At 43.3% G+C, this 14,008-nt stretch overlaps 1 protein-coding gene across 1 annotated transcript in view; it reads left to right on the plus strand.

Annotated features, from left to right (window-relative positions):
* The first annotated feature begins 2,688 nt into the window (after nt 1-2,688).
* The window catches only part of XKR4 (XK related 4), a 413,701-nt gene continuing 402,381 nt past the window's right edge, over nt 2,689-14,008 (plus strand). The window contains exon 1 of the mRNA XM_021688257.1: nt 2,689-3,509. Coding sequence (XP_021543932.1) covers nt 2,689-3,509 — 821 coding nt within the window. The remainder of the gene's footprint in view (nt 3,510-14,008) is intronic.

The following is a 14,008-nucleotide window of genomic DNA, read 5'->3' on the forward strand; positions in this document are numbered from 1 at the left end:
GCAAATAGTCTGTGCAGGTGCTGTGCACAGTTACTGGAGGAATAAGAAATATCCCTGCTCTAAAGGAACCTTCAGTCAGCTCCAGGCCTTTAGAACTAAGATATTCTGCAGGGCCTTTTCACACCTGGCACATTTTTAAGGCACTGCATTTGACCTAGAATACACTCCATCCCCTAGGACCCGGTCACCTAAGAAATCATACCTCTCCCCAATGGTTTGGTACACAGCGAGATCAGCTGTAGTGCCCTGGAGATGAAATCTTAGATTTGGACCCTGGGCAAATAGTACCAGAGTGCTATTCTAAAAGGAATTTTCTTACTCCAAGAGGACCCAAGTTTAAAGCTAGTTTTAAAAATACACCCTTTGCCTGGCATTCTAACTGGCTCAGTGGTACTGCACTGACCTTTATTCATCACTTGGCCATGACTTTTGCTGGAAATACTGGATCTGTCCATGCCACGTCATGTTTATGGGCTCTATGGCCCGACACCCTCCTGCCACACAGTCAGGAAAAGCCAAGTAAGGCAGCACGCAGGGCACCAATCTGTAAGAATGAAGGAGGACTCATCCAGGGGTGGCGAGGAATTACACTTTGTTCAGGTTGGTGCTAAAACAGCAGCTTTAGCACCAGATATCTGGGGTGGCTATTTCTACATGCAGAAATTCTTGTGCAGTTCTACTTCATGATGCTACTAATTAAGAATGGCACATACACTGGTTCAAACTGAGCCTGTGTCTACAACAGGGAAGGAGGGGAAGGTGTTATGTTTTGCCTCCAGATTTAGAAGACCACAACTGGTGCTCCTAATGGCAGTGTAACACGTGTTGCCTCACTTCCCTCTGGTCTTAAAACATCTGAGTCACAGTGTAATTAAAGAATTACACCCTCCGTCTCTTACACTGCAAAAGTTAAGTGAGACAAATCAGACTAAATTTTCTTGTTAAAAAAAAAAATGAGGATCCTCTTTAATACCCATCACCAGGCTAACCCATCCCCCCATGGGTATTAAAGAGGGCACGTACTGAATGGAGCACTGGGTGTTAAACGCAAACAATGAATCTAGGAACACTACATCAAAAACTAATGATGTAATGTATGGTGATTAACATAACATAATAAAAAAAAAAGAAAGAAAAAAAGGATCCTATATGTATTGGGTTTTTAAGAATTTTTTCAAGCGCCCAAGTATCCTATATCCTCTTTATATCTAATTTGGTGAACCGCTTCGATCATGGATTTAATTTATTCGAGTCGTTTCTGGAGTTGTGGGACCACACATCAAGTCCGTAACTCCTGTAGCTTTAAGAGAAGGTAATTCTTGTTTTGGAGTAGGGGAGGTGGCGCCAGCTCGCGGCTCCGCCGCTCCCCACCCGCCGGTCGGTATTCAGTTTCCCGCTGTTGCCGGCCCCGCCCAGCAGCCCCGCGGCGCTCGGAGCCGCTGCCTGGGGTGCTGCGTTTCCCACCCGCGGGAAGAGACGGTCGAAGGCAGCCTCCGGGCCTGCCGCTCCCCGGGGCTCCGCTGCTTCCCGCCGCTAAGAGCGCGTGGGGCGTGCTGACCGGGCGGCGTGGACCTGGACCACGGAGGGTGCCCGGGCCGCCTCCTCACCTCCGGGAGCCGGGCGCTCCCGCCCACCCGAGAACTCTGGCTCGTTCCTTCCCCCGAGGGCGCGGGCTGGGGCTCCCCGCGGACCCGCCCACTCTCCGCAGCACTCTGGGCTAGCGGTTCTGCGCTCCGCTCGGTGCCTTTGCGGGCCCTGCACGCCCTCTCCCTCCCCAACTCTTCCAAGGCCGGGCACACCCACTGCCGCTGCAAGCGTTCGGGGCCCAGGCGTCCGAGTTAAACCCCGTTTCCCAACCGTCGCCAGCTCTAGCCCTTCTCCAGGTACCCGCAGATCAGAACGGAATACAAAGAGGCCTGCGCTCCCTGTCCTCGCCACCGCCACACCCGCCCGTTCCCACTCTTCGACCTCCGCGAGGGCTGGACGCCGGGACCCCTCCTCTCTGCGCCCTCCTGCCCCTCCCCCTGTGTCATAAAATCCACCCAGCTTTCCCCGAAATCCCGTGGGCTGGGGCCCTCGACCGTCCCCCTCCGGCCTCTCGGGCCCCGGGACCGGCCGGCCGCCCAACCCCACTGCAGCCGCGCGTCTTGGTCCCGGCCCCTCCTCCGGGGCCCTCCTCCTCTCTCGCCCCTCCCGAGCCGGGGTGGGAGCGGCGGCAGCTGGAAGAGAAGGGATGAGGTCATCCTCTCCCTCGGAGTCAGCTGGTGGAGGAGAGGAAGCGGGAGGAGGGAGCGCGCGCGAGGGGAGGAGAGGAATGTGCAGGTCCGAGGTGCGGCGCGGCGGACGTTGCTGCTCCTGCTGCTGGCGGCGGCGGCAGCTCGGGCGGCAGCCGTGGGGCTGGGACGGCGAGGAGCGCGGGCGGCTGGCAGGGGCGGGCGCGGGGCGCCGCGAGCAGCTTGGCTCCGCGCAGGCAGCCAGGCGGCGCTCCTGCCGGCCCCAGGCGCGCCGCTAGCCCGGCCCAGCGCCCAGCCCGGCGGGCGGCGGCGGGCGAGCCGGCGCAGGAGCGGGAGGAGGGGGAGCCGCGCCGCCAGGGAGGGAAGCCGGGGCGAGGCGAGGAGGTGGCGGGAGGAGGAGACAGCGGGGAAAGGTGTCAGATAAAGGAGGGCTCTCCTCCGGTTTGGAGGCATCATGGCCGCTAAGTCAGACGGGAGGCTGAAAATGAAGAAGAGCAGCGACGTGGCGTTCACCCCGCTGCAGAACTCGGACCACTCGGGCTCGGTGCAGGGATTGGCTCCGGGCTTGCCGTCGGGGTCGGGAGCCGAGGACGAGGAGGCGGCCGGGGGCGGCTGCTGCCCGGACGGCGGCGGCTGCTCGCGCTGCTGCTGCTGCTGCGCCGGGAGCGGCGGCTCGGGCGGCGGCTCCGGGGGCTTGGGCGGCCCGGGCGGCGGCGTTGGCGGCCCGGGCGGCAGCGGGGCGGGCTCGGCGGCGCTGTGCCTGCGCCTGGGCAGGGAGCAGCGGCGCTACTCGCTGTGGGACTGCCTCTGGATCCTGGCCGCCGTGGCCGTGTACTTCGCGGACGTGGGCACGGACATCTGGCTCGCCGTGGACTACTACTTGCGCGGCCAGCGCTGGTGGTTCGGGCTCACGCTCTTCTTCGTGGTGCTCGGCTCGCTCTCGGTGCAAGTGTTCAGCTTCCGCTGGTTTGTTCACGATTTCAGCACCGAGGACAGCGCCACGACCACAGCCGCCTCCAGCTGCCCGCAGCCTGGAACCGATTGCAAGACGGTGGCCAGCAGTGGGTCTGCAGCCGCGGAAGGCGAGGCTCGTCCTTCCACGCCGCAAAGGCAAGCATCCAACGCCAGTAAGAGCAACATCGCCGCCACCAACAGCGGCAGCAACAGTAGTGGGGCCACCCGGGCCAGCGGCAAACACAGGTCTGCGTCCTGCTCCTTCTGCATCTGGCTCCTGCAGTCACTCATCCACATCTTGCAGCTCGGGCAAATCTGGAGGTACCGTATCAGGGGTGGGGAAGAGGGAGATCTGCTGCTGCTACTACATCATCGCTGCTTTGCTTTTGCACGGAAATTGTTTAGCGTTGCTCTGGTAGTAACCCTAGGCACACTCTTTCAGTTTTTTTCTTCTTTTTCTTAAACTGGGCTTTGCATTTTTAAGATTTGTGATCACAACCTAGGGTGGGAGGGAAGTGAGAAACAAGGGACAGGCAGCAAAGTGGTTTTGATCAACCTATCCCTTCTGTTTTCCCACTCTGCTTCACTAGCTTCTCTATGTTTATATGCTACCCCCTCCCCATTTTTAGTGATATCGTCTCAGTGAGTAGGAGAGGATTCCTGTCACATCTTCTAAAAATCCTTTTTTATTGTGTTCAATTCAAAGGTGTATATTGCAATTTGGATGGCTTCTTTTGTTCCCTGTTGCTAATTCTAGTTATATGGGAATTCTTAGTGCTGTGAAGTACCCACCTTGTAATTCTCACTGTTGGAGATGGCTTGTCTTTTTCTCGGAGAATACCTATACCTATATCTCAATCTATAATCTGTATTTATATCTATCTCCAAATATGAGTAAGTACACTTTATGGGGCCCAGACTTACTTTTATGATGCACTTTCTGATTATCTTGCACTATCCCCCTATTCGGAATTCCCACACAACTGAAAACCCTTGGAAAAGGGGTAGTGCGTCTTGTAAACTTTAATAGTACTTGGCATCTTCATTGGTTGCTCTGCTGCTTGTCATCTGATCTACCAAGTCTTTTTACACAGATATCACTTCCACTTAGAAACTGGAACAGAAGGCTAAACTCGCTGGGCAGAGGGAGCTGTCATTTGAGCAGTCACTGCCTAGATTTAGGAATATAATGAAACAGTTTGCTCAGAAATAGGTTCCTCCAACTTTTATGTGTTTTTAATAGCTTTTTGAAGCAATATTTTACACCTACAAAAATTCTTTGTATTGAAGCCCTTAGATGTTAACTTTTCAGAGCTTTTTGGGTTTCCAATGACTTAATAAGTGTGTAGTTTAAGTAAAATGAGAAAACTTCCTAAAAAGTGCACCAATGTGGGGCTATATGCTGCTAGGCCAGTGTCCAATTCAATTTCATTTGTAGTTACCTTTGTGATAAAGACATTAGAAATCATTAACTCTGCTGAGGTATCCCATGTGGAAACGACTCAGAGAATTTGTGGAATGGGATTAAATACTTCTTTTATTTGTGGTGAACAGTAGTGTTTTTCTTGAGAAGAGCAAATGTGGTTATTTTGCAACCTTTCCTGGGACCACTGCTTTGTAAAGCAGGGTAAACATTGCCATAGACAGTGACCTTTCAAACTGTGAAACTTTTTTTTCAAACAGATACTTTCTGGAAAAGGGGTATATGATATGCAGTCAGACAAGTTGATGTTGGAAAACTCTATGTTTTGGACTCAAAGGACTTTGAAATATCAGTTAAATGTGATAGCTGTTATGTTCCATGAATGACTATTATGAAGACTTACAGCTTGATGCCCTTATTCAAGTTTGAGGAAGAACTCAAATGTTTATGTTAATTGCTGAAATTGTTTAGTGGCTAGGTGCATATGATTAGTAGTTTTAATCTGATAATGTGGAAAATGAAGCTTAACATTCCATTTGTTAACTTTTGCAAACTTTATGCAGGATTTGGAAATCACTTATTTTTAATCACCTTTAAAATGTCTACATTTATGTAAATAATGCAAACACTTCTCAATATATTAACTGAAGAACTATCCATTGATACTTTCTGAACAATATCATATCAAATTCTGTGACCTGAAAAAATAATTTTAATTATCGTTGTATTTACTAGACCTTCTAAACTGAGCATTTTCCCAGTGGAAAAATGACATTTAGTTATCTCAGGACAGTTGCATGCAGAAGGAAAAGCACAGGCTGTCCGACAAATGCATTAACCAACCCAACCCTTGGAGAAACTATGGTCACACATGACCCCTCTTTGTCAAGTATTTCTACAATGTTTTCCTTAGAGGTTTTGAAGTTTTTCCTGCTAATGCATGGTTGTCTGGGAGGAAGTATTGTTGAAAGTATTTTCAGATACTTGTATATTTTCAGAATAATGTGCTCCATATGTAAGTCTGAATTATCTAACTGTTCTTGGGCTCTAGTTAAGATATTTGGAGGCTAGTGGGGTAACTTGGTGGAAGTATGATCTAAGACTCAGCCTCACTTTCTCTTTATGAAGTATGTTTAAACAAATGAACAAACTTTAGCCTAATGTAGGACATGGGAAAGGGATCAGAAAGTTCATGGAATTCAGTTGCATTCTGAATTGTTTCAGCTTCTCTGAGTGTGGAATATTGGAATGGAACTTTGCATAGCAGATGCATCTTTGAGATAATAAGCTGGTGAAATGCAGTTCATCTCAGATTATTGTATCAGACTGTTATCTTAGGCCATTTGGATGCCTTAAATTAGGAGCATCCCTCTGCTTCTTCTAGCTTTTCTTTTCCATGCACTATACACAAATGTTGCAGAAACACCAAGGTAATGATTGGTTCAAAGCTCAGAGGTCATTCATGTTTTAACATGCTACTTTTTAAGATCAATAAAATAGATTTTAGCTAGGTTGGTAACTTTTCCTTGTATTCCCATGAAATTCTAGTTATTTTAGGTAAGGGCAAGATTCTAAAAGCTTTCGGTAGATACAAGCCTTTGAAATAACATCAAAGTGTTTGCTTGTTCAGAAATAGCTATTTGAAACATTTTGGGCAAGATTTGAATGTATTTATACACTTATTACGAATGCAACTGCTGAAAGCAATGGTACATATTCATTTTAATTAAAGTTTACTAATGGGAAATTAATGGCAGCTTTTAAGGTCACAGGAGTTGATTCTGAGAAAGAGCCATTTGAAATAATGAAGTGAACTTTCGCTACCATGTGAAAAGAGCAATTATGACTTTAAAGGAAATGTGCCTGCAAATGAATAAGTACTTTTTTTTCTTGTTCATTTCATATGATTCCAGAAGTTACTAAGAGGGCAGTTCAGCCAGGGGGAATCACAAATGCCCCATCAGAACAATTTTTAGTTTTCATACTGATGATCAATTATATCTAGATGCTTTCTTCCTTCAGAATTCATGACTCACTCTTAAAATTCTACCTTAATTTTTCCTGTGTATGTATGATGTGTACATATTTGGTTGTCTTCTAAATGCAAGTAGGCATATTGCAAACAATAAGTCAGTGAGTCAGTGGATGGTAGAATAGAGAGTACTTTTACGGTTTTACTATTTTGGTTTTCATTTCTGAATATCTATCATGAGAGTCCCATGGAGAAGACCTGGTGAAAGAACATTTCTGCTTTTCTCATGCTTGATAGTCCACAAGGTCTAACATGTGTTCCCTATTCAAATAAATTGGAAAATGGCAGGTTAAATGGAGTTAAACAACTCTCTCTCCAGCAGGACTTCTCAGAGCCTTTAATAAGCTAGTGTGTGCAGTTATCAATAACTTTTTAAGGGTAACTTATTCAATACTCTTGTGATGATGTGGCACCCAAGGCACTTTGAGAAACATTGTTCTAAGTCATTCTTAAACCTGGCCAAACAAGAACAATAATAATAGCAATTTTATATGGCACTTAAAAAATTTATAAATGTTTTTATACTCTTTATCTCATCTAAGCTTTACAGTAACCCAAGAGAAAATCATTAGTATCTCTCTATATATGAGAAAACTGGCTCAGGGAGGTTCATTAACTGGCACAAAATTCCCTGCCTATTATGTGATACAGCTAGGAGTCAAAGCCAGGCCCACCTTACCCTAAAGTTTGTGCTCTTTCTGGATCATTTAGCTTATCTCCAACTGCCAACTTGGATAATAATGACAACAATGTATGAAAAAGACACTTTACCTTCACCAAGAGTGACAAAGTGGGAGAGGGAGCTGCCATTTTGATGGGATAAGAGGTCTGTCCAGTAACATACCAGTAGTCAACTGGCAGAATGAGGACTGGCCTCAGTTTGTCTGACTCTTAAGTCCGGTGCTCCTCTTACTACACCATGTGGACATGCTGAGCTTGTTGCATTAAATCCCAGCTGAGTAACACGGTCTTGCGGTGGCATTAATGATTAAATGGCGGAATGTAGGTGAACATGTAGAAAGTGCTTTGCAAATGATAAAGAGGTTCTAGAGATCAGGAATGGGTAGGGAAATAGCATCTAGATTTGACTTTGACTACTGAAAAAATACTTTATTGATTTGGAGTTAGTTCTGAACTCTGGTAAAGGTCAGGCAGGATCGATGGTCACTTTCCTGTATATTTGTGTTCTCTCTACTGCATATTAATTAATTTATTCATTCAACATATAGTGAGTCCCTACTCTATGCAAGGCACTGTGTTAGTTACTAACTACCCCAAGATGGATAAAATACACATCATCTTTCAGGGATTCTACTGTCTGGTGAGGAAGAGGAAAAGTAAACAGACAATTTCAATATAAGGAAATAAGTGCTATGATAGAAATAAGAAACCCAGATCATCTTAGTGATTCAGGTGAAATTCTGGAGAAGGGGATGTTTGAGTGAAGGTTTGAATGGTGAGAAAATCTGCTGTCTGAATAAAGTAGGGCATTGGCCTCAGAGCCTTGGATATAACTTTGTGTAAAGGAACAGGGGTGGGCGGGACAAGAAGGAACAAGGCCAGATAAGTGTGTGCTTGGAATAGAGAGGGAGTGAGAGATAGTAGCTAGAGATGAGGAGGGAGAATTTGTTGGGTCTACAAAGAAAGGGATATAGATTTTATTCTGAAAGCATGGAGGAATCCTTGAAGGATTATGAGGGCCAGGGAGGGGAGAAGGGATTGTTAACAAAGTGTTAAAACATTGTTTCATCCAAAGGAATGGGACAAAGTTGAGTTTCAGAGAACAAGCCATCAATTCCTCTCCGATTCAGTGATGTCTTTTCCATTTATTAAAATTCGTTGATTTTAAAAGGATTGAGTTTGGATGTAATTGGGGTGTATCAATAGGCCCAACAAGGTGGGGGAGTGATTTTTCAGAAAAACAGATTGGTTGAAATTTTTCATTGATTTACACTAAAGTAAAATAATTTTATTTTCTTCTACTTTTTGAAGAGATTTTCCTTAGGATACCGTGGTCTTCAGCTTATTGAAATTTAGGTTTCCTGGTCCTTAGAAATTTGTTTTTTCTATTTTTATTAACACTTTTCAATTTTCAGAGGACTTCCATGTCTTTCTTATTTGATCCTCTTTGAAGATTTTTGAGGTAGCACTTCCATTTTGCCAATGTGGAAATTGAGACAGAGAATGTTCAGTGTTTTTCTCTTTAAGTCATAGAGTTCTGCACCGATTCTAGGCTAGAATTCAGTGTTTATGAGGGAGGAGAAAAACAACATGAGAGATGGTTGATGAGATTGGGGATCATTAGGTAGAAGGGAAGGCTGAGAAGTTCAGTGCTGTCTGGTAAGTACTGAAGGGTTGTAATGAGGAGGAGGCATAGGACTTTTGTGTAGGGCCTCTAGGACAAGATGCAGAGGAGTTACAGGAGAGATTTTGAATCAATGTAAGGATGCATTTTTTAACTAGTCAAAGGCATCCAAAGATCAACAATAATTCCTTAGAAGCAGTGAGTTCCCCACCGTTGGAGGGTCTAAGCATAGTTTCGAAAACTGTAGGCAGAGTTGCAGCAGAAAAAACTTATAAGTATCACGCAGAAGGTTGAACTAAAAGATCATCTTCTGGCATTGAGATTTTATGACAGTTGCCATCATTATATGCTACTCCAAACATAGTGGACTAATCTTTGCTTTTTCATGGATGAAAGAAGTAGGAGTTTGCTTGAAACCCAGCAGTTATGTTACTTTGAAATCTATTCATTGGTTTATGAACCTGGTGTCTTCACTGGAGAATCATAAATCTATGTAACATCCTTGAGTGCTGGGCTTGGTATTTAAATCTCTGAGTTACCTAACAGATATAAATCCACACAAAACCAGACAGTCCTCTGTGCATTTACTGGGGATTCTGTATGAGTTGGAATAATTTATGCATAAATCTGTGTGGTCGATGTACCTATTTCAATATCTTTGCAATAACTAGTGCAAAAGTTGTATTTTTTCCTTTCACTTGAACTATATCCTGTTTACTACACAAGGGTGAAAAAAAAATGTTATGCTTGTTACATTCTGATGGACTTTCAGACTTCCTTCACAGAGCAGTTAAAAGTAGTATCTATACACATGGATGCTATCGTTTTTGAACAGTATCCACAAATCCTTGGGTCAGTAGATTTGAAGGTCTTTGCTCAGTCACTTACAAAAAACTCCTTAATGTTTGAATATCCAAGTACACAACTTGCTATTAAACATGTTCTGTATTTTACAGTTCAGGTGAAATTGTCTAGCTATGATATTAAATAGCTCCAATCACTGAGTAACAGGTAAACAGGATGATTCCCCTTTATATGGACTCACTGGCTAATCCAGTGACTTGTTTTAGAATTTGAATGGTGCACTAACTAGGCCTATGGAAGCAAGACTTAGGGATTAGAACTGGATTTAATTGTATTTATATTCTTATGCATTATCAAATATAAGGTGCAGTGTGCTGCTAGTCATGAGAAAGTGCTTATCAGGTAATAATTTTATAAAATAGTTGTAATGTGTTGGTGGATGTCAGGAAAAGAACAAATTATCTCGAATGATATTGCCTAATTCTTACCACCACCAAGTGACTTCCTTCCAGCTATATCCTGGTGTCACTGGTAATTGATGGCATGGCCAGTCAGGAGGCAAGACCACAGGCAAGTCCTTGTGAAGTTATTCTAGTAGTTGTGGAAATTACATGAATAAGAATACATGCTCAGTGAATAAGTGAATATTTACTGACCTGTGAACGAAGCCCAGGCATTATTCTCTCTTCTGTATGAGAAAGGGGCTGAACTTGTTGCTTGTTTGTTTGCTTCTTGAGTTTCTAAGGGTGCAGTGAATCAGAAAGGGTGTTGTAATCTAGAAGAGATACCACCCATTGCCCCAGCTCTTTTTTTTTTTTTTTAGATCACTAGAATTAGGGAAGTGGGGCCAAATTTCACAAAGTACTAGTTCTTCTCTGAGAAAGGTACACCCAGAACCCCAGCTTGACATTCCTGTTCTTGCTGATAGAAAAGTCAGCCTGGGAAAGCTTTGGGATAGATCTTTTTCACTTAATTCTTACCTACACTTGACTGTCTGAGAATATATTTATGTATGGGACGATTTCTGTATTTCTGGTGCTTCTATTTGTCTATGCAAAGCAAGTTTGTAGCTTCTGCTCTTACTACTACTACTCCCATCAATGCCATAATTCTTATCACCATAAAACAGTAATTACATGTCTTGTATACATGCAGAGCTAATATAGATTGCTGATTGCAAAAGAAACTAAAGAAGGATTAAAATGGAAATAAGTCAGTCTGGAAATTTTCTAGAGGCAATGATCTGAATGACAGCATTAGATCTTTCCCAACCCTAAGATGATGGGTCAATATTAGAACCATCAGTGATGGTTTTTCTTTACAAAGGCAGCTGTCCTTTGGGGAAATGGACTATGTGAGGAGTTAGAAGAGATGAATTAGCTGCTTGGTAGCTCAGACCCCAGACAGGTCCTCTAAGTTCTCTGTTACCTGTGTCACTCAGCATGATGACACAGCGCAGCTCTTAGGTTCCGACAAAGTTTACATATTCTTTTGGTTTCCCCCTTCTGAGTCTCAATTTTCCATTTGACCAATGATATGATTGGTCAAAAAATAACATTCAAGGTTCTTTCCAGGTCCAAAATGCTGGTTTTGCTCTTATTATAAATTCTATTTGCCCAGTCCCCAGAATATGTGCACCACAGAGTGTGTACATGTTCTTCTAAAGCCATTATTATAGCATTTCTCTGGTTACGTAAGTCAAAGGGCATCTACAAGGGACTTGCCAGAGTTGATAACATTAGTGTCTAAGGTCTAGGAACCGGTATGATTTCATACACGAAGAGAGAATCTTAAGCTTATTTGTGTAATGTAACTTATTTTGTGTCATTTCTGAATTTTAGTTATAATCAAATAACACCATATTCACAAAAACCCATATCTAAGCATTTGAAACCGATGTGGAAAGTGTTCCCTTATCACTAATTCTAAGATATCTACCACATAGACCTGGGAAGCCAAAATTACCATTTCCATTTCATGTAGTGAGGTATGCACAGCTGGGGTGCTATGATTAGCAAATAAGAACAATGCTTCACAGGCTTAAAAAGAGCTATCCATTATGTCAATGAGAAGGCTGTTGTCAGAGCTAGGTTTGCTTTAAAATTAAAAGCCTGTCCTGGGTTACACTGTCACTGATTTAGTGCGCTAGAAATTGAATTTAAGCTCTATACAGAGACTGTCTTCAGGTCTGTACTCATTAAGGGATAGGGATATGTTACTCTCTGCTGGAACCAGAAAGCAGTGCATTAACCTTTCCTGGATAAGACTTGCCTGGATCTCTAGGATGTTAGACATCTGTCATGAAGCTGAACAATTTTCAAGCCCATGACAACATTTAAGATATTTTTTTTTAAAAATTAAGCATCTATTTTAAAGTGATCTGAAGTATGTCAAAATTTTTTCATCTTCATGATTCATAAGTAGGCTGTTTGAATCAGTTCTACTTCTTTTGTTTAATTTATGCACATGCCCTGTTTTCCTGTCAGGGGAATCCTTTTATATAAACAGAGCAGTGGGCAGTGTGTGGGGTAGGTGAGGATTAGTCAAATAGAAAATCATGCATATATAGAAAAAGTAGGATCTACAGTGAATATGAGTCTAAAAAGACTTAGGATGACTTTGACTTGGCTTCCCATCAAGTACACTGTATTTAAGAAGGACAAAGTCACCTTTCTGAACCACCAATCTGAGAGATTTCATCCATGTAAAAAGCAGCTGGACTTCTTTCTGAAGCTCAGATAATAGACATGAATAAAGATATAGGAATTCTTTACTTTTCAGGTCTTTTTTCAGTAGCAGAGAGTCAATAATCAAAACAAAGGTAGCCCTTATAGCAGGAACCATAGCAAAATGGTCCTTCATTACTTGCATCTTTGGTTTATGGCCTAGTCACTGTATCAGTGTAACAGTAACAATGAAGAAATGATCCTTCAGCAAAGCAGGGGAAAGGATTTGTAAAGGTTTCTTTATTTTGGTAGATTGGCAGCTCATTAATTAATTTCCTACTTTACAAAAGTAAAATTGATAACAATTATTTTTTTAAATGTAGGTCAATTCCAGAAGACTCTCCAAAGAGATTTGCAGTACTTGGATCTGTTTTTTTAATATAAATTAGGAAGTATGTCCCATAGGGTTTCATATTTCCAGGGGATGTGCTATTAAGAGTAGTAGTCACAGATGTCCTATAGGAATTTTGTTGATTTGGTGATGGTTGGGTTTGAAACATTGAGTTCTACCCAGGAACAGGTAATGTGACACTATTCTAAGGAGGGCACAAATAATATCTTTCTTCATACTTTTGAAAAGTAGTAGTTATGGTTATTTAAGGGCATAATATCTACCTACTTTAAGATAAGGTTGCAATCATGAAGCACCTGGGTGGCTCACTCAGTTGAGCATCCCACTGTTGGTTTCAGCTCAGATCATGATCTCAGGGTTGTGAGATTGAGCCCATGTCTGGCTCTGCACTGGGCATAGAACCTGTTTGAGATTCTCTCTCTCCCTCTGCCCCCACTCCCAAAGAAAGAAAGAAAGAAAGGTTGGACTCAAATGAGTGAGGGAGGAAACCTGAAGTTTCTGTTAAGGAAGCATGACCAAATACCCTGGAAACTCACTGAGATCCATTCTCTGATGGGCTCATAGAGAGATGAAGGTATTGTTGTTAAGGCATGCACTTATTAGCCTGGGGGAGAAAAATTTGGCCATGAGAGAAGGACATGAGAGAAATGAACAAAAACAGAGAATTTTGTTCCAAAATCAGAGGGTAAAATTTCAATCCTTGGCAGTGTGAATGGGAAAATTGTACTGACATCCATTATAAAACTCATCACAGCAAAGCTGAAAGTGAGGCTTCACTAACCAGACCAAGATTCCATTAGATGAGTTGGTTCTAGGAACAAAGGGGCAAAACTTCAGTTGTGAAAATGCTCAGGTTTAGGTCAACTTGATATTGAGGGCACCAGTGGGGTCAGTAGTCTGGAGGTGTTTGACCTGAGAGTCCTGTGTTAATACACAGATCAGAAGTAGGGAAGAAGTCAGTGGCCATCACAAATGGTAACATAATAAAAACCTGGGAATCCAAGTGAGGGCCAGGAACAAACTTGCTAATAATAGTAAAGGTAAGTGAGAATCTGAAATCAAGGGCATCATGAAAGCAAACTGTAACACTGTGCTTCACGATATAAAACTAAAGGGAAATTTGCTTCATTTATGTTCTCATTATGTAATTTCTCCCTGGTCAGATATTGAGAGTAAGG

The sequence above is a fragment of the Neomonachus schauinslandi genome, chromosome 4 (assembly GCF_002201575.2).
Source record: "Neomonachus schauinslandi chromosome 4, ASM220157v2, whole genome shotgun sequence".
NCBI lineage: Eukaryota > Metazoa > Chordata > Mammalia > Carnivora > Phocidae > Neomonachus > Neomonachus schauinslandi.